At 45.6% G+C, this 26,097-nt stretch overlaps 1 protein-coding gene across 2 annotated transcripts in view; it reads left to right on the top strand.

The window, feature by feature from the left end:
- The first annotated feature begins 365 nt into the window (after nt 1-365).
- Nucleotides 366-26,097, top strand: part of LOC124784073 (pyruvate dehydrogenase E1 component subunit alpha, mitochondrial-like) — a 100,236-nt gene continuing 74,504 nt past the window's right edge. Inside the window, exons 1-2 of one of the 2 annotated variants that reach the window (XM_047254071.1) lie at nt 366-550; nt 3,003-3,035. In XM_047254071.1, the coding sequence (XP_047110027.1) occupies nt 500-550; nt 3,003-3,035 (84 nt within the window). In that variant the 5' untranslated portion in view covers nt 366-499. The remainder of the gene's footprint in view (nt 551-3,002; nt 3,036-26,097) is intronic. The other variant, XM_047254072.1, reaches the window with a different exon arrangement.

Genomic DNA, 26,097 nt, shown 5'->3' with positions numbered 1-26,097 from the left:
AACTCATGCAACTAGTGTCGCCAAAGTTGGAACACGCCGAAAGTTTTTAGTTTCACCAACGAGTTGCGCAAACGCGCGGCGCACATGCGCAGTGGCCGGTAGCGCAGTTGCCTGCAACCTAGTGTCGTCGTCTAAACTAGACTTAATGTAATTAATATTCCGTCCCAAAATCACGTGACTTCATGAGGAGCAGGACGAAATTGTCATTCTGCGCATCCGAACGCTCACTTCATAGATATTTATACTCTATAGTTGAGACAAGAGATCACTGGTACTTTCGAGCAAGGAGGTTCGAACTTCCTTCCCTTGGAGTCTGTGATCCGTAGATGTGGACGTGTAGCATCTCTGTGGATTGCTCAGGGAATATCGTGTACGCAGAGGGTTTAATGTCACCTTGGAGATAGATTTTTTTTTTATTGGTGTGTGTTTCCCAGAGTGGAGTGTGCTTGTGGCGTGGGTGTTGCGTGTTGTGAGTGTGAGTTTGTAACTGCTGTTAGTGATGTTGCAGCGGGGCGTCCGGATCTTGTGTAGCAGGACTTCACAGCGGCAGGTTAGTTCTGAAAATTCTACTGTACATGTGGTAAAGTGACATTTCTACTGAAAGTTTCCTGTTACAGTAATGTCACCAGCGCAAATCTTCTTAATACCAGAAAATCCTGGAAACCCTGTCTTAATGACTTTGTGCTTGTTCTTAGAACGAATATTAGCCCGTCTGTCATGTAAACTTTCAGCACCGTAAGAAATCAAGTATGTAAAATTACTGTGTTCGTTGTCGAGAGGAATTCATTACCCGCGAAACGAATTCGTGAGCTCCATGCAGTGGAGGTTCTTTATTTAATGACACTGAAGAATAGGCTGGTAAGCACAAAAACTCGCACTTCTAAGCAGAGGGCATTTCTTTTAGCTTGACTAGTCATAGTAATATGTAAAGTTGCTCTTACTACATCAATTTGCGCAAATTATATAAAAAATGCAGTATTTTTTATGATTATGTGGACAACATTTATTTTAATTGAGCGAATTAGTCTTCAGAAATTATATACACGCATGTGCCATATGCGAATAAGTTACGTCCCCTGTGTGTGTGTTTTTGTTTTTACAGTGACTTATGCGAGCAATGTAGCTACATTTGTTTATTAACGATATTCTGGTCATCTAAGTACAAGCGTACATAATGTGATAAAGTGGATGGCATATGCCAATCCTTTTGTACCAACTGCCAGGTTTTTTGTTTGAAGATTTATTTCATGTATGGACTTCGATGCCAGTGAAGACGGTGTATGGAATAGCTAAGAGGCGAGAGCGTGTTGGAATGTTGACGGCTTACCAGTAATACTGAGAATATGCAGGAGACGTGAGCTGCCAATTGCCCTCACCCTGAAACTTAATGTCGATAACATGTTTGTTTACCTGCCAACACTGAAATTGACAGTAGAAACTGCATGGTAAAATCAGAGCACCTATGTCAAATATAGTCTCAGACGAGTATTTTGATACATATTATCTAATGACATATCACACATAGGCCTAAACCACATAAGAGTGTCTACTGTGTAACTTTTACAAAGATTAGGAATGAAGGACGTGATGCAGTGGTAAGACAATACTCATATTGTGGAAGACAGTCATATAAATCCTGTCAGGCCATCAATAATTGTGTTTCCCATAATTTTACTAAATTGGTTAAGGGAAATCTCTGGATGGTTACATTGCAATGGCAAGGCAGACTTCCTTCCCCAACCTAAGCATGTGTTCTGTCTACAAAGCACTTGGTGTTGATGGGAGGATAAACCCTGGCATCATTTCTTCCTTCCAGAGATGAAGGTCCTAACTCTTGGAAGGTCTTGTGGATTAACAATTAAAAGTTTGATTTTAAGCCATTATGTTACAAAATGTTTTCACACCAGATCTGCAGCTCATTTTCGTGAATACAGTGTGCTACATGTTTCACAGTTTGTTCAATTTCTATGGCAGCAGAAATTGTGACTGTGTTCAGTGTCCTGTTTTATGTTTGCAGTGATTGAAATGTGTATGAGTTAAATTCTTGCTTCATCAGTGTTTGAAACACTTTCTGTTTCCCTTTTCATAAATAATACTGAAATTTACTTCAGCTCATATTCAGTTGTCGTAAATCGTGTCTTGTAGAAAATGCAGAGTAGTCAGGACAGGTACAGAAATCTGTAATGAACAGCTGAATTACAGATGATGTCAGGGAAATGAAATTGTTTACTGCACCACACATGGAAACTGTTGATAAATCTTGTACTTGCTAATTTGGAGGCAAGATATGTTATCACATTTGATTGTGGGCGTGTCGCAAAGGACAGAAGTGTTGATCACTCTGCCTGTGAAATGGAGGACACAGTGGACTACCTCATCATGGGTTTACTCTGTCAGAATAGATACATAATTACCATTGGCTTAACAACTTTTGTCATGTGTATAGTTTAACACCTTACACCAACTTGCCACTATTCAGAGAGTTAAAGTGGATGATGATACCCTCAATGATGAAAAAAGTCTCTAAGCTCTGTTTTCTTTTGACAACTGGATGGTTGTCTCATTACCTAAAAGTGTTTTCGGTTTGTTGAATATGGTGGAAGCAGAAACCTGATTTCCAATACTCAGTCATGTTGAGCACAGCCTGTATACTGTAGGATGAGCACTTTGGCCTGACCAGTTCGCTGCACTTTCGTACAATCATTGAACGGTCAAGGGGTAGTACTGCTTTTCAGTGCATAGGTGTGATACGGAATTCACACTGCAATGAGCTTCCACTATTATATATGTAAATGATTGTACTGTGTTATATGCTACTAGAGAGACAAGTGTAAGTTTAATGGCTCTGTAATGTAACACAACTATTTCATCAATAATTAGCAACATTTCACATGATGAAGGCTAGCATGTCTTGAAAAGTAATCAGTTGCTGAAACTGTACTGTAAATGTATATAAATTTTCCTTGTTAAAGTGACTTTTTTTTCGTATATTGCCTTTCCAGATGCAATCAAGAATGTTGATGTCCAAGATACTGGCAAGTAGTAGCATACTTACTCTTTCTTTTTTGTGTGTTTTTAGTGTAGAAGTTCGCCGTGGTTTTCTGGTCCATTTGAGTATGAGCTATCTAAAAAAAACTTTTGACTAAATACAGGGCCAATGTAGTACGTGAATGAAATTCTGGAATAATAATACAGATATCAATTTCTCATTTATGTAGCTAATATATCTCTCCCCCCCCCCCCCCCCACCCCTGCCTCCCTCCCCAATCATAGTGCCTTACGTGTCCCGCCCCCCTCTTCAATCATAGTATCATATGTGTGTACACCGTATTGAGATTTATCCATGACAAAAGTGTGTTAAAAATCCTCATTTGGCTTATTTTTAAATCCCATTCATTGCTCTTTGGCAGTTACCAAATCATGTTAATGGCAGAGTAGCAAATATTCATAGGAGAGATGAATGATTATTTACAGATTTCTTTAGTCAATACAAATGCATCACAGAAATATTTAAATCAAGAGTGGGAAATTACATGCTCCTTTGGGGTTCTCCATACCCTTATCAGAAGGGCTCCCTCCTAGTAGATACCTCCAGCCAGCTCAGTCTAATCTGTTTGAACATGGGTACACCCGCATTTCTTTCCAATTCCACACACTCCTTTTCCCACTTGGACCTTTCAATTCATACTGCTCAGCTTGCTCATCATCTCAAGTAGTTCATTCTCTGACACACACTTGCCTGACCATTTCACAGGTGTCATTCGTTTGCTGATGCTTGTCCCATCTGGGCGTCCAGCCAAGTGGCAGCTTTCCAAATCTGACTGGCAGCTCTACTCCTCACTGGCCACTTTTGATGAAAGCCATTTTCCTTGCATTGATGACCAGGTAGAATACCTTACAAGCAATACACTTACTGCCACAGAATGTCCCATACCTTGCATCTCTTCCTTGCCATGATGTACGCCAATCCTCTGGTGGACTGAGGCATGCTGTGACACAATCTGCACATGGAGACTAGCTCTCCACAGTTTTAAAAGCCATTTTCAAGGATAACAAACAAGCTTGAGGGCCTTATTTTCAAAGCTCTTGTAACAGTTTTACTCCCTCTTCTCTTTGGGGTAATCTCTGTCAGCTTTCAGGAACTGCGGTTCACACCCTGGTTTCTAGTCTGACCATAGCGAACAATGTCATTGTAGCCCCCTTTTATATCTCCAACACCTTGGGTTGATATTTTGCAGACATTTAGAGTTCCATCCACTACCATCCTGCCTTTTTCCTTCTGAAATGGGTAACAGAGGCAAGGACGATATCTTTCTCCTCCCAGAATTGTGAATGTTACAGTACTGCTTTTACTGAGGGTGGTTAAACATATGCTATCTTCATCCCGGACTATTCCGGGACTGCATGGCATTAACATTCTGGTGTTGCAGCACATATCTCTTATGGCTTTTGCTTTCTCATTCGTACACATAACTGCATTTGGACAGATGGCATATTTCCCAGTTGCCGGCAAGAAGCTATTGTCATTCCCATACCTGAGCCTGGTAAGGACAAAAGCCATCCTCCTAGCTGCCGCCGAATTTCCTCACCAGTAGTGTCTTCAAGGTAATGGAATGTATGATTAATGGTCGGCTGGTGTGGTTGATAGAGTCTGCGTCTACTCACTATTGCACAATGTGGATTCCATAAGTGCTGCTCTACAGTTGATCATCTCATTACCTTGTCAACTCATATTATGAACAATTTTTTGTGGAAGTGCCATATTGTGACTATTTTTTTTATTTGGAGAAGGTGTATGACACTTGCTGGATGACAGGAATCTTCCATATTATTTACGAGTGGGGCTTCCGGAGTTGCCTGCGCCTTTTTATCTGAGAACTTTTAAAAGGCCGTGTTTTTACATCTGCATATCCATCTATCTTACATCATCTTAACACCATCCATCATTGCAGAATATGTTTAGCCGCTGGCACTTCTATACTAGGCGCATTGGGTGTCTTTATGCTGAGCCTACTGACTTACCGTTATCGTAATGGCAGGATGTTCTCCTCAGTCGTTACATGAGCATCTATCTTCTGTGCCCAGTCTCCCATCCTATGCTCCCTTTTTTTGACAATTCCCTAGAACACAGGATGGGCTGCGCCTTCTTCTCTGTAGCCTGATGGTGTTCACTTTCGTTTGCTGCTTCAACAGCTTTATGCTTCGTGCCATGTTCACCATGTGTGCAAACTCTTCGCTGCCCTGGCTTTGTGCTGAGGTACTTGTTAATATCAGACTCCATTTGCTTCTTAAGGACACTATTCCTGGTGTATTGCAGTGAGTTTCTCACACTTCACACGAGGCTTGGGGGCAGTGTCTTCGTCTACACTGATAGTGGTGTCGAGTGTGCCTTTGTACTTGGTGATGATTCTTTTCAATATCAGCTCCTTGACCACTGCTCAGTTTTTACTGCAGAGCGCTATGCCATCCAGTACATATGGAATGACTCCACTGGCTTGCTGTGTGTGTTTGTGGGAGGGGGGGGGGGGGGAGCCAGTATAGTGTTCCTGTGGGTTCCTGGTCACGTCGGCGTGCCAGGGAATGAGGCTGCTGATGCTGCTGCAAAGGCTGCAGCTCTCCTCCCTTGGCCTACTAGTCATTGTGTTTCCCCAGATGATCTTCATGTCACTGTCTTTCAGCATGTAGTATCACTTCAAAGTGCACAATAGTCTTTTCTCCAGGGGTACAAACTCCAGGACATTAAACCTCACCCAATAATATGGTAGACTTCATCTTGACCCTCACATCACAATAAGCTCGTATTAGCCCAGCTGCATATAGGATGATGTCGTTTTTTAGTGTGTTTAAAATTAGTTGCGACTTTTGGTAGTTCCGCACTGGGCGAGTAGGGGCAGCGGTGTTGTCGGCATGTGCTGAGCGCTCCATTGGGCAGCAATAAGGCCACACCTACCTTACATCGCAGATGTTAGCTGCTCCCAGGCAAACATTTTTTGGTGGCAAAGAAATGATAGTAATGAACAGAGAAGTTAAATCAAATGATCATTTATACACACTCACAGTTACGGTGTAAATGGAGTAACCCAAGGGAAGAACCGTCACTGTCCTCTTCCTCGGAATGTACTTGCCCCAATTGAAGTTGCCACCTCTTCAATCTGTTCTTCCAGCAGTCCTTCATGAATCCAAGTCTCCTCAACTACCTTCTTCGTATGGCTGACAACTCAAGGCCAGTCCTCTGAAGTAACATTCGCTATGGCTTCTTTTGTCAGCATTTTACTGTCACTGAGCGTAAACTTCTTGTTGTTTTTTGCCACACTACCTTTCACCTGCCCTCATACATTCTCAATAGGATTTAAATGAGAGCATGATATGGAGGAAGCCTGATTAAATTATGGCCTTATCAGTAGCCAGTTCATTGACCTCATAGTGTGGAGTTTTTATCTTGTAAAATGCTACAATATCATTTAACTCAACCTTATTCATGCCAGGTTCAGTTTTATCCCCCCTCCCCGCGGGTCTGGCAGTTGGAATAGGCTTGAGGTATTCCTACCTGTCGTAAGAGGCGACTTAAAGGAGTCTCACATGTTTCGGCCTTTATGTGATGGTCCCCTGTGGGGTTTGACCTCCATATTTCAAAATTTTCCCAGAGAGCAAGTCAGTTGGGGAAGAGTGCCTTACGTGGTGCATTGTGTCCATCGTGCACTGAGACCTTTCACGTCCTATGTCGACGTGGATCTGCACTTCCGCCCATTCTCATTGTACAGCTGTTGTGCAAGGTCACCCTGCATCCACTGTGCAGTATCATTTATTGTGCTGACGATGGTAATGGACTTGTTTGCACCTGATATCCAGCACAGTAGCAAGTCTGTTGTGGTGGAGCCGCCATGTACCCTGTTGGTTGTAGCCCCCTGACCCCACAGGGATCACTCTGCTGATGCCTGCACCGTTAACCCCCCACGTATGCCAAGCGGTAGATGCCCACCCCCTGGAGCATCGGGACTCCTGGCAATGGCCCTCCTACCAGGTGGCCTTTGCTGTGGCTGGGTGGCACACATGGGGAGGATCCCTGGTCAGGGTGGATGCCACATGATGAAGTGTAGAACATCATCTCTTGTTGGTGGTCAAACACCAGCAGTCTGTAAGTGTTCACGGGCTCAATTCAACACAGAGAAGTCCGGCCCTGAATTGTTCCCCTCCATGGCCACACCATGGGAAGAACATCAGGCTGAGGATGGCAGCAGCTCTTACTCGCCCCAGTACCTTGTATGTTTGAGAGCAGATGGGGAATCTTTCATAATGATGAAGCCTCAATTTTTTGTTGAGCATTTAGAGGACAAGTTTGGGGAGGTGGAGGGTTTGTCCAAAATGTGATCTAGGACAGTCTTGATCAAAACAGCATCCTCTGCCCAGTCACAGGCGTTACTTGCTTTTGACAAGCTGGGGGATGTTTCTGTAACCCTCACGCCCCACAAGAGCTTAAATATGGACCAGGGTATCATATTTCACAGGGACCTTCTTCTGCAGTCTGACAATGAGCTGCACACCAATTTAGAGTGGCGAGTTGTACATTTCGTTCGGCGTGTCCACCAGGGTCAGAGGGATAATCAGGTTGCCGCTGGTGCCTTCATCTTGGCCTTCGAGGGTCATACATTACCGAAGAGGGTCAAGGTGATGGTCTACCACTGTGATTTAATGCCCTCCAATGCGCTACTTTAAATGCTGGAAATTTGGCCATAAGTGTTCACGCTGTACTTCCAGCGTCACATGTCACATCCCAAAACTCCACGTGCCCCGCCTCCCATCTGTGTAAACTGCAGAGAGCACCATTCACCTTGCTCACCAGACTGCAGGATTCTCCAGAAAGAAAGGAAAATCATGGAGTACAAGACCCTAGACTGATTGACCAACACTGAGGCTAAGAGGAAATTTGAATGCCTACATCCGATATGCATGACACAATCTTAAGCTGCTGCTACAACAGTTCTAACCGCATCAGCTCCACCAACCTCAGTCACTTCTCAGGGCTGTAAGTCTGCACCTGCCCCCTTGAAGGTGGGGGGGGGGGGGGCACTTCCCTCCCTCCCTGTTGCTCCTGCACCACCTACTTCAGGAGCAACACTCCCCCAACCATTGGGGACGTCTGTCCCCACTTTTAAGCTGGAGAAGCGCACAACTCCTTCGGCTCCTGTCACTAGGAAGGGGTCCCTTGGGTCACTCCCTTCCCAGGTTTCTGCTAGTGGGAAAGATGACACCCGCCAGTGGCAGCTGATTGAAGGGCTTCACACTCATCCTCAGTCCCGGAGACTGAATCAGTGAAATCCTCCCAGCCAGAAAAACCCAAGGAACAGCGAGAAAGATCCAAAAAGAAGATCCCCAAGACCAAGAGACCTACGGTTGCACCCACACCACTGCTCCCTGCAAGCTGTGCGTCTGTGGATGAGGTGGAGATTCTGGCATCCACCAAGGACCTTGATCTCGCCAGACCCTCGGACACAATGGATATAGACTGCTCAGGCAATAAGTCAGTGGCAGCAGGTGACCCTGAGGCATAAGCTGCCTCATTGGATGCTCCATGCCTTCCCAGTCACACGATGTCATCCTCCAGTGGAATTGTGGCGGTTTTTTCCACCGCCTGGCTGAGCTATGGCAACTGTTAAACTTTACACCTGCTTTCTGCATTGCCCTCCAGGAAACCTGGTTCCTGGCAATGCGGACAGCTGCCCTCCGCGGCTATAAGGGATATTACAGGAACCATAGCGACTAAATCGAGTGTCAAGTAGGGTTTGTGTTTATGTCCTAAGCTCAGTCTGTAGTGAAACTGCACCCTTTCAAACCCCTCTTGAAGTTGTTGCTGTCAGTATAAGGACGACGCAGGAAATAACTGTCTGCAATGTATATCTTCCTCCAGATGGTGCAGTACCTCTGAATGTATTAGCTGCACTGGTTGATCAACTCCCTAAATCTTTCGTACTTCTGGAAGATTTTAATTCCCATAACCCCTTGTGGGGTGGTACCATGCTCACTGGCCGAGGCAGAGATGTCGAAACTTTACTGTCGCAATTCGACCTCTGCCTCTTAAATACTGGGTCTGCCACACATTTCACTGTGGTTCATAGTAGTTACTCGGCCATTGATTTATCAATTTGCAGCCCAGGACTTCTCCCATCTATCCAATGGAGAGTACATGACGACTTGTGTGGTAGTGACCACTTCCTCATCTTCCTGTCACTGCCCCGGCATCAGGCTCACGGACACCTGCCCAGATGGGCTTTAAACTAGGCGGACTGGGAAGCCCTCACTTCTCTGTCACTGTTGAGTCTCCCCTACACAGTAACATCAATGTGATGGTTGAGCAGGTGACGCCAACAGTAGTTTCTGTGGCAGAAAACATGATCCCTCACTCCTTATGGTGCCCCAGGCGAAAGGTAGTCTTTTGGTGGCCTCCGGAAGTCACTGAAGCAATTGAGGAGCATCAGCGAGCTCTACAGCGGCATAAGTGGCACCCTTCCCTGGAGCTCCTCATAGCCTTGAAACAGCTCTGTGCCGCGTTCACCAACTTATCAAATGACAGAAGCAGGAGTGCTGGGAGAGATACGTCTTGACCATTGGGTGCCATACATCACCTTCCCCCACCTTCCCAAGTCTGGGCAAAGATCAGATGTGTTTTCAGGTACCAGGCCCCAATAAGTGTTCCTGTTGTTAACATAAATGGCGTGTTATATACAGACACGAACACTATTGCAGAGCACTTGGCTGAGCACTAAGCTGGAGTCTCTGCATTGGAGAACTACCCCCCAGCCTTTCGCACTCTAATGGCGGCTGGAAGGGAAAGTCCTCTCGTTCACTACATGCCACAGTGAATCCTATAATGCTTCATTTACAGAGTGGGAGCTCCTCAGTGCCCTAGCACATTGCCCCGACGCAGCTCCTGGGCCAGATCGGATCCACAGTCAGACAATTAAACCTCTTTCATCTGGTTACAAGCGACATCTCCTCATCATCTTCAACCAGATCTGGTGCAATGCATCTTTCCATCATTACTGTGCTCAAACCCGGTAAAAACCCACTTTATGTGGATAGCTATCGGCCCATCAGCCTCACCACCACTCTTTGTAAGCTGCTGGAACGTATGGTGTGCTGGCGGTTGGGTTGGGTCCTGGAGTCACAAGGCCTACTGGCTCCATGTCAGGGTGGCTTCTGCCAAGGTCGCTTTACCACTGATAATCTTGTGTCCCACGAGTCTGCTCCACCCAGTACTGGTGTTGCTGAGCGGCGCCTACAGGGAGCCATCCACAAGGCACAGTCATGGGCTCTAGCCCGTGGTTTCCAGCTTTTGGCCGCAAAGTCATTTGTTATGCGCTTCTGTCAGCGTCATTCCATTCATCCAATTACGTGGCACATGTTGGTAGTTCGCCTGCGCATCCGAATTACCAGCTCCTTTTCCCACCAACAGTGGTTCATCTCCCACATCAGCAGCCCAGGTCAGGGCTTCCAATTGCAGTTGGTTTCCAATCCCTTCTTTCGGAACTGGAGTCCTTACCTTTTTCCACCTATGCTTCAGGTACATTCATGTACACCTCCATGGTGTACACCTAGGCCATGGCTTCGCTTGGACCTTTCACATGGCCCTAAGGACTCAGTTAACCCTGTGGCTCTCCGCTGCCAATTCCTCTCAATTCTTCACATGTACTGAGGCCATGAAGTGGTTTACACTGACGGCTCGATGGCTGATGATTATGTTGGTTTCGTGTATGTCCCTGGAGGACATATTGAACAGCGTTCCTTGCCCGATGGCTGCAGTGTTTTAACTGTCGAGCTGGTGGCTACATCCCATGCTCTTGAGCACATCCGTTCATGCCCTGGTGAGTCGTTTCTTCTATGTACTGACTCTTTGAGCAGCCTACAAGCTATCAAACAGTGCTATCCTCGTCATCCTTTGGTAGGAACCATCCAGGAGTCCAGCTATGCCTAGAACGGTTTAGTCGTTCAGTGGTGTTTGTGTGGACCCCAGGACACGTCTGCATCCCAGGCAACAAACTTGCCGACTGGCTGGCCAAATAGGCTACATGAAAACCTCTTAAGGAGATCGGTTTCTCTGCAACTGATCTGCGTTCAGTACTACGCCACAAGGTTTTGCAGCTTTGGGAGACGGAATAGCATAACCTCAGTATGCACAACAAACTGCCGGCGATTAAGGAGACTACGACCTCCACGCAGGGCTTTTGCAGGGACTCTGTGGTTCTCTGTCGGTTCCGCGTTCGCCACGCTTTGGAGAGACAGGGCTACCTCCTGCGCTGTAATGACCCGCCTCAGTGTTGGTGCGGCACCCGGCTGACAGTGGCCCTAATATCTACGGTGGCCCTAATATCTACGTGAGCTGTCTTTCTTTGGCTGCCCTGAGACGGACTCTTCAGTTACCGGACTCGTTGCCATTAATTTTAGCTGAGAACGCCTCACCGGCTAATTTAGTTTTATGTTTTATACATGACAGTGGGTTGTATCATTCTATGTAAGTTTTAGCGCATGTCCTCTCCCTTTGTGTTCTCCACTCTAATGCTTTTAGGCTGGATGTTTTAATTGTGTCGCAGAGTGGCTGGCTTTTCCTTTTATTCTCATGGTCGGCCAGCCACAGACATCTGCTCTCTTGTTTTTATCCCTTCTATCTGTTTCTTGCTTTTCTCTGTGGTTTTCTTTTCCTGTTTTGTCCATTGTAGTGTCGGTTGTCCTTCTGTCGTTCTTCTGGTTCTTCCTTTCTCCTGTTATTGTGCTGTACGTCTCCTTCCTTTTCCTCTTTCCTTGTGTAATTATTTTACTGGGAACAAGGGACTGATGACCTCGCAGTTTGGTCCCTTCAGACATGCTGCACTGTTATTATCAATGCAATGCCAACACAAGAACAATTATTCACAACACGTGACGACCGCAGAAAACTTTAAGGATCAAAGAGAGCTAACGAACACAGAAGCATCTGAAGCGCGGCACCACGTGATACTGTTTATCCCCGGTGTGGCAACGGAGGCACCTTACCAACCAAGCTGCTGGCAGCGTGGTAATGGAAACCGGCTCACCATTGGTGTTACCTGGGAATGGCGTCATGTCCCCTCCAGTGAGCCATACGTCAAAAGTCACAGTTAATTTTAAATGCACTATAGTCACCGCCATTTTTTAAGTGGCAACCCTGCCCCTCTCTGTACCTACTGCTCCCAACACTTGACAATCCACCACTTTCTGATCTGGCACACATTTTTTAACCGTTTACGTTTGCGTTTATGTTTGCCATCTACTTTGCCCGATGTTTTAGTGGCTGGCACATGTTCTTTCGATTGCGTCTCATTTTTATTCGCCGTAGCGGCATGGCAAAGCAAATTTGATGCTACTCACAGGGACTTCCACCAACTCAATGATGTTTTGGAAAATTTTTCCTAGGGATGCCCTTGTCCTTAGCTGCTCCTCTTGTAAAGTTGCTTGATTGGGTTTTTGCCTTTTTTCGCCCCAGGTTTTTATGTAGCACTTGTTTTTTCTTACATTCTAATACAGACCTAATAACCTTAGCAATTTGCACCCTACAGCACCTTTTGCACTCTAAAGCACCTACTAGCTAACAAAATCATCATGCACTTTTACAAGTGATAGCTGTGTGAAATCGGATGGCAACTGACATAATCATCTGTAATATTTACCAACCTCCTGGCAAGTAAATACTTCATCCCAACATGATCCACATGATGCAGGAACTTCTCCCACCATTTGTGTTTTGCTTGGAGATTTCAGTACATGCAGTCCCCTCTAGGGCGTATCAAGCAATCTGAAAGGTGTCTCCTGATAGAGTACTACTTTCTGATTTCAAGTTGTGCAGGAAGATAGTGACCACTCTCTGAAGGTTCTGTAGTGACCATGCCATCATTCGTCTGACCGGTCCTCCTAGCTGGGCACCTCAGTTGGGGAATTGGCAGACTATCTCCAGAGTAGAGCTGGGGCAATTATTCACACTCCAGAAACATCACTGCCCCCTCCCCCTTTCTCCCTCTCCATGGCCCCCCAACACCAGCAGCTGGTCACACAGTGGTCTAAAAAAATAATTAGTGGCAATCTGGGGTTGTGATGTGCTTTTCAAATACACACATCAAAAAAAGTTTTGTATCACTTTGATTCCAAGAGATCCGGAACCTGTACAGAAAATTGGAATAGAGATCAACATAAATATCATTTCCGCCCTTTTTATTGCTCGTGAAAACCACACATTGCACGTTGTACCACCATACAACAAGACCTTCAGAGGTGGTGGTCCAGATTGCTGTGCACACCAGTACCTCTAATACCCAGTAGCACATCCTCTTCCATTGATGTGTGCCTGTATTCATCGTGGCATACTATCCACAGGTTCATTAAGGCATTGTTGGTCCATATTGTCCTGCTACTCAACGGCGATTCGGCGTAGATCCCTCAGAGTGGTTGGTGGGTCACGTCGTCCATAAACAGCCCTTTTCAATCTATCCCAGGCATGTTTGATAGGGTTCATGTGTGGAGACCGTGCTGGCCACTCCAGTCAAGTGATGTTGCTATGCTGAAGGAAGTCATTCACTAAATGTGCACAAAGAGGGCATGAATTGTTGTCCCTGAAAGCAAATGCGTTTCCAATATGCTGCCGATATGATTGCACTATCAGTCGGAGGATGGCATTCACGTATCCTACAGCCATTATGGCACCTTCCATGACAGCCAGCTGCATACGTCGGCCCCACATAATGTCACCCCAAAACAGCAGGGAACCTCCACCTTGCTGCGTTTGCTGGACAGTGTGCCCAAGGTGTTCAGCCTGACGGGGTTGCCTCCAAACATGTCTCCGACGATTGTCTGGTTGAAAGCATATGCGACACTTATCGGTGAAGAGAACGTGATGCCAATCCTGAACGGTCCATTCAGCATGTTGGTGGGCCCATCTCTACCATGTTGTTTGGTGTCATGGTTGCAAAGATGGACCTTGCCATGGATGTCGGGAGTGAAGTTGTGCATCATGCAGCCTATTGCACGCAGTTTGAGTTGTAACATGACATCCTGTGGCTGCAAGAAAAGTATTATTCAACATAGTTGCATTGCTGTCTGGGTTCCTACAAGCCGTAGTCTGTAGGTAGCGGTCATCCACTGCAGTAGTAGCCCTTGGGAGGCCTGAGAGAGGCATGCCATCAACAGTCCCTGTTTCTCCTCCATGTCCGAACAACATCGCTTTGGTTCACTCAAAGACACCTGGACACTTTTCTTGTTGAGAGCCCTTCCTGGCACAAAGTAACAATATGGACATATGACCGAAACGCGGTATTGACCGTCTAGGCATGGTTGAATTACAGACAATACAAGTTGTGTACCACCTCCTTGGTGGAATGACTGGATCTGATCAGCTGTCAAACCCCTTCTGTCTAATGGGCACTGCTCATGCATGGTTGTTTACATCTTTTATCGGGTTTAGTGACGTCTCTGAACAGTCAGGTGGACTGTTTCTGTGTTACATTATCCGCAATCAATGTCTATTTTCAGGAGTTTTGGGAACTGGGGTGATGCAAAACTTTTTTTGTTGTTTGTATATAAGTAAGGTCCCTTAATGTCAAACCTCATAACCTTTAAGCAGCTGCTCTTTTTTAATTGAACAGAGGAAAAAAGAATGCTGGGAGCATTTCCTCCTTAGATGCGTGGCAAGCCATGTATAGGCCAACACCAGCCATTGGTCCATTGTGGTCTGTTACAAACCTATCTGTCCTTAGTTAACGCTTCACTACTCAGTTTAGAATTTCAAGCACGCAAACAATGGGTGTAAGATGCTTGCCAATTTTTTTTCTGCAAACTGCCGTGCACCATAAAATGGCCCTCTTAATGAATGGGAATTGCTTAGAGCCCTCAACTTGTCTTGAGATGTGGCCCTCGGCCTTGACACAGGGCAGTGAAATGATTCGACATCTGAACATGGATCATGAATGCTATCAGCCCAAGGTTTCCAGTTGAATCTGGCTTAGGACTGAATTCCCCTCACAATAGCAGGACAGTTCCATCATCCCAGTCCTTAAGCCAGGCAAAATTGCAACTTCGTTGATAGCTATAGACCAGTCAGTCTCTTGAATGTGCTATTAAAATTGCTATAGAGAGTGGTGGCTCATCGATTGTGCTGGATACTTGAGAATCACAAGGCCTTTTGTCCACCTATCAGTGTGGCTTGCCGGAGGATCATCATGTGCCCTCTGTACCTTCATGACTGTAGCCTCCCGACAGTGTGGGGATCGCACTGCTTGATGCATGAGTTGTAACCTCCACGTGTATGCCAAGAAGTATGGGCATGTCTAATCCAGGGCACAGGGACAATGAGCAAAGGCTGCTAAGCCAGATAGTCTTTGCAGTGGTGAGGTGCATAATGAGAGCATCAGGTCAAGTGAGATCATCAGTGCAGATGCCCAGCAATGAAATGGATCAAACTCGCCAATATTGGTGGTCATGCCAACATGGCCATCTCAGGTGAAAGAAGACAAGATATTTATGCCGATACTTACTACCTCCACAGCATTTCTAGCTTTGGCCATTCCATGGAATGTGAATCCTGCAAGCAGAAATGAACAGTTTGCTGTTCTTAGTGTGCTCCAGAGCTGACAGAGAACCCTTTACAACAGCGAAGCCACTTTTTTTTTGCACTGAAAATATTGAGAATAGGTTCAGAATAAGTGCTGCAGTAGAGAAAACAAGAAATGGATCTCTGTTGTTAAGATAGTTTGAATGCTAACCAATCACACACACTTTAGGTCTGTATCAAGCTCACTCTCTCCTTGTGACAAACTCGTCAGGATTCAAGATCATATATTCCTTCGGGACGTAACACTACTCACAAATGAAGAACTGTCCACTAACCTAGAGCAGTGTGGAGTTCATTCTGTTCATCTCATTCAGAGAGTACCTAAGAGTAATGGGTTGTACACTAGAGCTTTTATCTTAATTTTCAGGGGAAACGTTTTGCCTGTGAGGGTTAGTCAGGTTTCGTGGGTGTAATGTTAAACAATATTTTCTTCCTCCTGGGTGCCAAAGGTTTGGGGATACATGTCCACCCATTGTACCATTGAGGCAACTTGGGGGACATGCAGAAGGATAACATATGAGGACAGACTCTGCAAACTACCTGTTACATGTGTCAGTTGTCCAAAAGACCACCCCTTCATTTGCCAACATGTCCAGTTTTCAAGAGAGAAAAAATCCAGGAATGTAAAACACTCCCATGTCCCTAGCCACATGTCAGTGCCTGCCTGCCGATGCTTTGTACTCCTCCAGCATCACCAGAGAAGAGGACCCCTGCCAAGATGTCCTGTCCCAGGATGAAACAGACCAGCAGTCTACCACCAATCATGCTATAGAAAACAACAGTTTTCGTATGCTCCTTCAGAGGAATTGTCGTAGCTACTTTTGTCACCTATCCAATCTCCATCAGTTAATGACTACTTTGTAAACTGCATGGCACTTGAGCAGACATGGTTCTCAGAAACCAATTTCTCTATTGTTAAAAATTACAAATCCTACTAAAAAAATTGGATTAACACAGCGAGAGAGTGTCTGCAGGAGTATGCAAGCTTACACACTCTAACACTTTCAGTGTGCAGGTGCCACTAAATGCTGCATTAGAAGCAACCATTGCTGAATGTTTCAAAGTATGCTACAGTGAAGCATCTGTTTCAGTGGCTACCAGCCTACTTTCTTGACCCAGAAACACCTGGCGGAGCAAAACTGCTTACCTTCCATGCACAAGATCTTAACTCACATAAAGTTCCATTTAGTGAATGGGAGTTCTACCGCGCTTTGGCAGATTGTTGAGACAGCGCCAGGACCTGATAAAAACCCACAGTCAAATGCTTTAACACCTTAGCAATAACAGCATAAGACAAATTTTCTGATTTTTCTGCCATATTTGGCAAGAACGGGAATTACCTTTCAGATGGTGGAAGGGTATTATTATTCCTATCCTGAAACCGGGGAAAGGCCTTCAAATATCAGTTAATTATTGACCAATCTCGAATGAATGTGCTGTGTAAACAAATTTCAAGAATGGACAACCAACAACTGTGTTGTACCTGGAAGTCAGAGGATATTTATCTCAATTTCAAATTGAGTTTCAGGCACTGTGGTCCACCACAGAACATTTGATCCATCTAGAATCTGCAGTGTGCAATGCTTCCGCACAATGACAATATCTGATTGCTGTGTTGTTTGATCTGTGGAAGAGGTATGGTACCACCAATTGCCATCACATCCTACAGATATTTGTACTGGACAAGTGGGGCTTCTGGGTTGCTTACCACAATTTCCTATCCCTCCAATTGTTCCAGGTCTAGATAGGTTCAGTCATCAGCAACCAATATGTACATCAAATTTGAGCCCCTCAGGTATCAGTTCTGAGTGTAACCCTCTTTGCCATTGCAGTCAATGCTATTGTGACTGCAGTGGGAACGACAGTCTAACCGTAACTGTATGTGGAAGACCTCTGCCTGTATTACAGCTCCACATCATTGTTCACTGCAGATTGCCAGTCATGCATAAACATGTTTTGATAGATCAAGATTGTAAATAGGTACTAATAACTCAAATTATAGCAAATCGGCATAGAAGATTAGTGCAATGCTAGAAATGTTCCTGTTACAAAATTGAATATATTTGTAACAAACTGTACCACAAGGAATGAGTTTTCTAAAATGAAACATAGACGTAGGCATAAAGAATGTGTGGTGCCTATTTCATGTCATTTCATGTCTTTGTGTCGTGAGTCATGAGGTAATCCCATACTAGTTCTATTAACTAGTTTTTCCAAATCTTTCTCTTTTGCTGGATCTTGAAACTCAGGTCTTCAAAATATAGCATTGTTTTTGATTTTTCTTTGCTATGTAAATACTACCATTTTGCAATAAGAAGTTATTTTTGATCTCTTATTTTGCTGTGGTTCAGTGTTACTAGGTGCTATTTCTTGGAAAACAGATTGAAGGTGCATAGCTTCATTTAAGAGATTTTTCATCTTGTTTGCCTTGAATAGGTTTATTACATTTTGACTCTGCAGTACAAATCCCGAAAAACAACCATTCCTTATTCCAATAGATACATATTTTATTAAAGTGTGCATGGTTTCATTGACATAGTGTACTTGATAGCAATCTGGAACTGTAATCTCTTTGAAATATGTGAACTGAGTTATTGCATTGCTGATTTTTTGCAATGCTGCCAGTTTGGAATATGGTACAAAGTGAGTAAAGAAGTTGCAGCCAGTGTGTTACCAGACTTCATGGAACTCTCTATGGTAATTACGAAAAACTAGTTTCACACTAAAAGAGTGTGTGTGTGTGTGTGTGTGTGTGTGTGTGTGTGTGTGTGAGAGAGAGAGAGAGAGAGAGAGAGAGAGAGAGAGAGAGAGATTGCACGCGCATTACTGTCATAAACCTGTCCACCAAATTGTATTAGTCATTGAGAAGATGGGTATGTGTTTTTGGATTATTATAGCAGTTTCTCACTGTTCAGAACAGCAAACAGAACATTACTTTTCAGTGTGTTGAAGATCTGTTAGCAACTCTGTATAAAGAAATCAACTCTCTAGAGGTGAAGAATGACAGTAAAAAGCATCCTAATCCTCTACGAGTGTCTCATTGTCAGTAAATTATTATTAAAAATATTATAATACAGTAAGACTTCTGAATAACATACATGTACAGGGAAAATTGTACTGCAGTATACTGTATAAGTAAATTAGTGAAAATTCATCTTCATTGAAGTACAGTACTTCATTAAAATATCCCCATACACTAGTATAATAAAGTATTAAAATTTTTTTCACACATTCTAGATGGTTGGTTCGAAATAATCATGTATTTTTCTCTGAACAAGAGTGTCACTTATAATTGTCAACTTGGTACATGTTTTAACTGCTAAAGTTAAACTGAGTCCTTCTTCATCACTTTTCTAAAAGGTAGTATTTAAATTTTCTTACCTCTTCAGCTGCCTGCTTACTTGGAACTAGAGTAAAGTCTGGTTCAATTCAATCCTGTTGTCTATTGTCAACATTGTCACCTCACCCTTCTTGATGAAGCTCTTGTTTTGAGTTCACTTATACTAGTTGATGTAACTTCTGTGAACACTGGATAATCAATATTGGGATATCCTTCAGAGCCACCAGATCCCTCTACTATAGTCTCAAGGTTTTGCTGATATTTTTTTTTTTTTTTTTTTTTTTTTTTTTTTGCCCCCACACTGTCATCAGTTGCTGAAGCATGGTCATTAAAGATGAACCCTGCCTTCTTGAAACAGTTGCCGATGTAACGTATGTTACTTGTTTTAAGACTGAAGAAATCCATAGAATTGCATGCAGTACCATGACAGATTTCCAGAGTTCATACATTGATTCAAAATTGTCTGTCTGAGAGACAAAATGTCTCAACACTTTCCACCTGTAAAGCACTTCGAAATTTTGAATAATTTCCTCATTCAGTAATTGACAATGGGCAGTTGAATTTTGCAGCAGAAAGAAATTCTTACATTTTTTTAGTGCAGCACTGCAGTGGTAAGCGGCATTATCCGTAAACAAAATTACTTTTTCTTATGTCTTTCATTTCTTCTGTCAAATGCCATCAACCATTCACTGATTATTGCTCTCGCCATCCAAAATCATTTATTAGCATACCACTTCATTTTCAGTTTACTCAAGACCATACCCTTAAAACATCTAAGCTTTGCAACCTTACCAATAATTAAAGGCTTTTAAAATTTGCCCATCATATTAGCACACAGTGGAACAGTGACTTGTTCTTTCGAAATGTTGTCTCCTTTCAAACTAAATGATTTAATGGAAAGAATTCTGAAGAAAAGATTAGCCTTGTCAAAGTTGAAAATGTTTTTCTTTGTAACTCCCATAAATTCCTGTTATCCATTTTCACCAATCTGACACAATGTTTTTATCCACTGAACTGGATTCATCATACACGGGTAGAAAAGAGACGTTGTGTCTACTCCTAAATTTGTCAAACCAGCATACAGATGTTTAAAATCACAAAGTCCTAAATCCTTGCCAATTGCAGATGCTGTCTCTCAAATCAGAGGCCACTAACTGGAGCCTGGCAGAACCATTCAAAAGTCAAATTGTCAACTTCTAAACCTGGTGTGTTGGGAAAAAGCTTGTCTACTGATATCATTTTCAGCCCACAATTTCGGAATGCCCTTTTTGTTTCTTAAAATTTCACTGATCTCTGTTTCTACAGCAGCACGAGCTGTAGCCATATCTCTAACACTAAGCTTTCCTTTCTATAGACTTGATGATGATGATGATCTTTTCAATGAACGTTTTTGTGACATCTTAACACTACAGTACATAAGCTCTCTTCCTTGACAATAGAAACAGTGTGTACTTTAACTTACAAACATTCAAAAGTATAATAATGATTGTTGCCATTTACTTTACACAACAATCTATTCTTTCGTGCTGTCCATTATTTGGAAGTTTTAACTGTTGTTGGGGGATACAGTTCAGCAGCCACGTCTATTATAGAGATTTTCTGCTGTTAGGGACCTGACAAACCCTAAGGTTCTAAGCAGCCAAACAAAGGTGATCTTCCCCTTCTCCACCTTGACATTCTTCCTCAGCGATGTCACCATGCTATACCCTCACCCAGATAATCTCCGTTTCACTGGGATGCACCATCAACAACCACTGTGCTGGCCAGCCGAAGGCAAATACCAACACCTCTGTCGAACTAATGGACCAGGATCCCCCTCCCGAAGCTGGTCATTGCGATTGTTCTGGAACTTTGCAGCCACCTCTGTGACTGCCCCCTTATTTGACCCATCTCTTGTCATCGGACGTGGTTATTCTGCAATGAATTTGCGACATAGGAACCAATAGGTTTTAATTACAGCTCCTCTTGCGATCATACTGTCCTGTTGTTTCCTGCCTCCAGGAAACAGAATTACACCCTCACGATCACTTTCACCCCCAACACTTAAATTCAGTCCGTTTTGAACTTCCCCCAGAGGTGGAGACTCCGGGTCATTGGGGAGTCATGTTGATCATTAGGGATGACATCTATAGTCACAGCATTTCTTTGCATACCCAGCTTCAAGTTGTTACTGTCTGTCTTTCCCTTCCTGGTTTCACCTTGTCTCTTTGCAACATCTACTCACCCTTATCTTCTGCTGTCACCAGGGCAGACATTTTGCAAGTTATTGCTCAGCTTCCTCCTCTCTTTTTGCTGCTCGGCGATTTTGATGCCTGCCATTGCCTTTGGGGCTCTCCATGCCTCTGTCAGAGAGGCTCTCTCCTAGTAGACATCTTCAACGAGCTCAATCTAATCTGTTTGAACCTGGGTACACCCACATTTATTTTCAATTCCCCGGACTTCTTTTCCAACTTGGACCTTTCGATATGTACTGCTCAGCTTGCTCATCGTCTTGAGTACTCTGTTCTCTCCAACACACACTCAAGTGACCATTTCCCATGTGTCATTCATTTGTTAATGCCTATCCTATCTGTGAGGCAAACCAACTGGCAGCTATTCAGGCTGACTGGCAGCTGTGCTCCTTACTGGCCACTTTCAATGCACGCCATTTCTTCTGCATTGGTGACCAGATAGAATACCTTACAAGCACTATTCTCACAGCCACAGAATGTTGCATACCTCTCATATCTTTCTCGCACCAACATACCCCTGTCCACTGGTGGACTGAAGCATGCCGCGACGCAAACTGCACCTGGACACAAGCTATCTGCATTTTTAAACACCATCCCACAGTGGTGATCAGCTATCCATATAAACAGCTACATGTGCAACATTACCAAATTTTCAGCGATAACAAAAAAGCTAGTTCGCTTTCTTTTCAAAGCTCTTTTAACAGCTTTACTCCCTCTTCTGCTGTTTGGGATAATCTCTGGTGGCTTTCAGGAACCACAGTTCATTCCCCCACTTGCTGATCTAACCATGGCGAACAATGTCATTGTAGATCATGTTGATATCTCCAACACCTTGGGCCGATATTTTGCAGACATTTTGAGTTTCACCCACTACCATCCTGCTTTCCTCCCTTCGAATCAGTTGGCGGAGGCAAGGACAGTATCTGTTTCATCCCATAATCGTGAATGTTACAATACTGCTTTTACTGAGGAAGCTTAAACATTCATTCTCTTTGTCCCAGTCATCCGCTCCAGGACCAGATGGCATTAACATTCTGATGTTGCAACACCTATCTCTGGAGGGTTTAAGTTTTCTCCTCCATACATATAACTGCATTTGGATGTATGGCACATCACTGGTGTGAGGCTATTGTCATTCCCATACGTAAGACTGGTAATGTCAAACACCTTCCTTCCATCTGGCGCCCAATTTCCCTCACCAGTAATGTCTTCAAGGTGATGGAACATATGATTAATGGTCAGCTAGTGTGGTTGCTCAAGTCTCAGAATCTCCCCACTAACACCCAGCGTGGATTCTGTAGGCATTACTCTGCAGTTGATTATCTTATCACTGTGTCAACTCATATTATGAACAGTTTTTTGCAGAATTGCCAAACTGTGGTCATATTTTTTGATTTGGAGAAGGCATATGACACTTTCTGGAGGACAGGTATCCTCCATGTTATGCAAGAGTAGGGCTTCCGGGGCACCTGTCCCTTTTTTTCTGGGAATTTTTAGAAGATTGTGTTTCTAAGGTATGTGTGGACTTGGTTCTGTTCGACACTTTTATTCAAGAGAACGGGATGCTTCAGAGTTCCGTGCTCAGCGTCGTATTATTTGCCATAACCATTAACGCTATTGTCTCCCACCAGGTATCTCAGCCTCTCTTTTCATTGATGACATTTATGTCTTCTGCAGCTCTTAATGAACCCCTCTACTTGAGCAGAGTCTTCAGGAATGTCTTGATCATCTCTATTCATGGAGCATTGACAATGGCTTCCGGGTTTCTGCTGATAGTACTGTCTGTGTTAATTTCTGGCAGTGCCAGGAATTTCTTCCCCATCCCTATATCTCGGTCCTTTCCCTCTTCTGTTGGTCTTCCCACATGTCTTACTGCTCGCAACTCCCCCTGCGGGTCCGGGGTAAGAATGGGCCCGCGGTGTTCGTGCCTGTTGTAAGAGGCGACTAAAAGGAGTTTCAACCGTTTCGGCCTTCCATGTGATGGTCCCCCTTGGGGTTTGACCTCCATTTTTCAAAATTCTACAGAAGTACGAGCCTTTTGGGGAAGGACACCTTACGTGGTGTACCATTGGTTCTAAGTGCACTAAGACCTTGGCACTCAGCATTGTACCGGTGTTGTAACCATACCCACTATTGCTCAAATTGGGCCTAAACGCCTGATGGGTTGTACAAGTTACGCCCATAGTACGTCCCCATCTGCACCAGCGATCATGATGGACTTTCCATGGCACCAGAAATGCAGCACGGTAGCCAGCCCGTTGTGGTGGGGTCGTCATGTACCCTCTTGGTTGTAGCCCCCTGACAACACAGGGATCGTACTGCCGATACCTGAGCTGCACCCTTCCCACGTCGGCCAAGGAGTAGATGCCCGTCTCCTTGGGGCATCAGGACTCCCGGCAACGGTCATCCTGCCAGGTGGCCCTTGCTGAGGCTGGGTGGCGCCCGTGGGGAGAGCCCCTGGTCGGAGTGGGTGGTATCGGGGCGGACGTTTCGCAGATGAAACGTCAACATGTATCAGGTCGCTCTGCGGCTGAGTCTTTCAAAAGATAAGGTACCGTTTCTAGTTCTGGTTCTCCTGCCCTTTCCCCCTTGGCCACTTCCTGGGAGGAGGGACAGGCCCTCCGGCTTGGGGCGAAGTACTTCCCCCGCTATTTGGTCTGTTCTCGAACCGATGGGGGGACGTTCGCCACCTCCAAGCCCATGTTCTTTGTTCAGCACATTGAGGACGTCTTCGGGGAAATCGAGGCTCTCAGCAAGATGCGATCAGGGTCCGTTCTTATAAAGACCACCTCCGCCACACAGTCGGCGGCTCTCCAGGCGTGCGACCGCCTAGGGGACATCCCAGTATCCATTGTCCCGCATCTGGCACTAAATAGGACGCAGGGGGTTATTTTTCATCGTGTCCTCCTGCTACAATCTGGTGAGGAGCTCAGGGCCAACCTGGAGTGCCGAGGCGTGCATTTCGTCCGGTGAGTCCAGCACGGCCCCAAAGACCGTCGCATCGACACCGGGGCCTTTATCCTCGCCTTCGAGGGGGACGTTCTCCCGGAGAAGGTAAAGGTGATGTGCTACCAGTGCGACGTGCGACCTTATGTCCCGCCTCCTATGCGCTGTTTTCGGTGTTTGCGCTTTGGGCACATGTCGTCACGGTGTGAGGCTGAGCCCCTTTGTGGCGATTGTGGACGTCCTCTTCGTGAGGAACATACATGCACCCCACCACCTCGGTGCATTAATTGTCCTGGCATCCACTCGCCTAGATCCTCAGACTGCCCCGCATATCAGAAGGAGAAGAAGATACAAGAACTCAAAACTTTGGATCGGCTCTCTTACTCTGAGGCCAGGAAGAAATATGACCGCCTTCATCCCGTGCCATTGACCACCTTGTTTGCCTCAGTTGTGTCCACCCCTTCCGCGGTATCCTCACCCCTATCCTGTCCCCCCTCCGCCTCCTCCGCCCATCAGGGGGCTCTGCCTCCGCCTCCCAAATCGCTCCCTTCCAAATCCTCCTCCCCCGTGGCCCCCGCCCCTTCTGCCCCAGGGGCCACCCTTCCTCCTCCTCCTCCTCCTCCTCCTCCTCCTCCTCCTCCTCCTCTCCCCCCGCCACCTGAGAAGCGATCCTCTTCTCAGGCGTCCATCGGGGAAACGTTCCGGACCCCAGCTTCTGAGGTCCGGCGTTCCAAAACGGACCCCGCGTGTGAGGACCTTCTTCGGGTCCAGCCCACCATCCCTGTGCCTCCTCGGCGTTCCAAGAAGGCCTCCAAGAAGAAGTCTCTATCCCCCTCTCCACCCCGGCGCGTTTCGTCTGACGCTTCATCCGTGAGTCGCTGCTCCTGGCCGTCCTCAGTTTCGCCGGAACGCTCTGCTGCCAAGCGCTCAGCTGGCCTCTCGTCGGCAAATGATGCTGCCCCTCCTACACAACCAGGGACAGCGGCCGCAGCTGGCGACGACTCGATGGAACCGAATCCGCCTCCCGCCGGTTGTAGCGTTGTTCCCTCGCAACCTGGCCCTCCGCGGCCGTCGAGGTGACCAGCTCTTCCCCCGTCTCGTTCCCCCAACTTTTTGACTAGCGATGGCTTTGTTACATTGGAACATAAGAGGTATTCGATCTAATCGGGAGGAATTACAACTGCTCCTCCGCCTGCACTGTCCGCTCGTCCTTGGTCTCCAGGAAACCAAGTTGCGCCCGACTGACCATATTGCCTTTACCCACTATACCTCGGAGCGGTATGACCTCACCCCTGTGGACGGTATCCCAGCTCATGGTGGGGTCATGTTGTTCGTTCGGGACGATGTCTATTACCATCCCATCCCATTGACCACCCCACTCCAAGCAATAGCTGTCCGTATTACTCTTTCTGCTTTTACTTTTTCAGTTTGTACCATCTACACTCCACCGTCATCTGCCGTTAGTCGGGCTGACATGATGCACTTGATCGCTCAGCTTCCCCCGCCGTTTTTATTGTTTGGCAACTTCAATGCCCATCATCCCCTTTGGGGCTCTCCTGCATCCTGTCAAAGAGGCTCACTCTTGGCGGATGTCTTCAACCATCTCAGTCTTCTCTGCCTCAATACCGGCGCCCCGACTTTCCTCTCGGACTCTACTCATACCTACTCCCACTTGGACCTCTCGATCTGTTCTACCACTCTGGCCCGTTGGTTCGAGTGGTATGTCCTTTCTGACACATATTCGAGCGACCACTTCCCCTGTGTCGTTCGTCTCCTGCACCACACCCTATCCCCACGTCCTTCGCGCTGGAACATACCGAAAGCTGACTGGGGACTTTACTCCTCCCTGGCGACCTTTCCGGACCACGATTTTCTCAGTTGTGACAGTCAGGTCGAATACCTCACGGCTGTTATCATCAGTGCTGCCGAACGTTCCATTCCTCGTACTACCTCTTCTTCACGTCGCGTTTCCG

The sequence above is a fragment of the Schistocerca piceifrons genome, chromosome 1, assembly GCF_021461385.2.
Source record: "Schistocerca piceifrons isolate TAMUIC-IGC-003096 chromosome 1, iqSchPice1.1, whole genome shotgun sequence".
In the NCBI taxonomy this organism is placed as follows: domain Eukaryota; kingdom Metazoa; phylum Arthropoda; class Insecta; order Orthoptera; family Acrididae; genus Schistocerca; species Schistocerca piceifrons.
The sequence above is the reverse complement of the archived record's forward strand: the minus strand, read 5'-3'. Positions and strand labels throughout refer to the sequence as shown.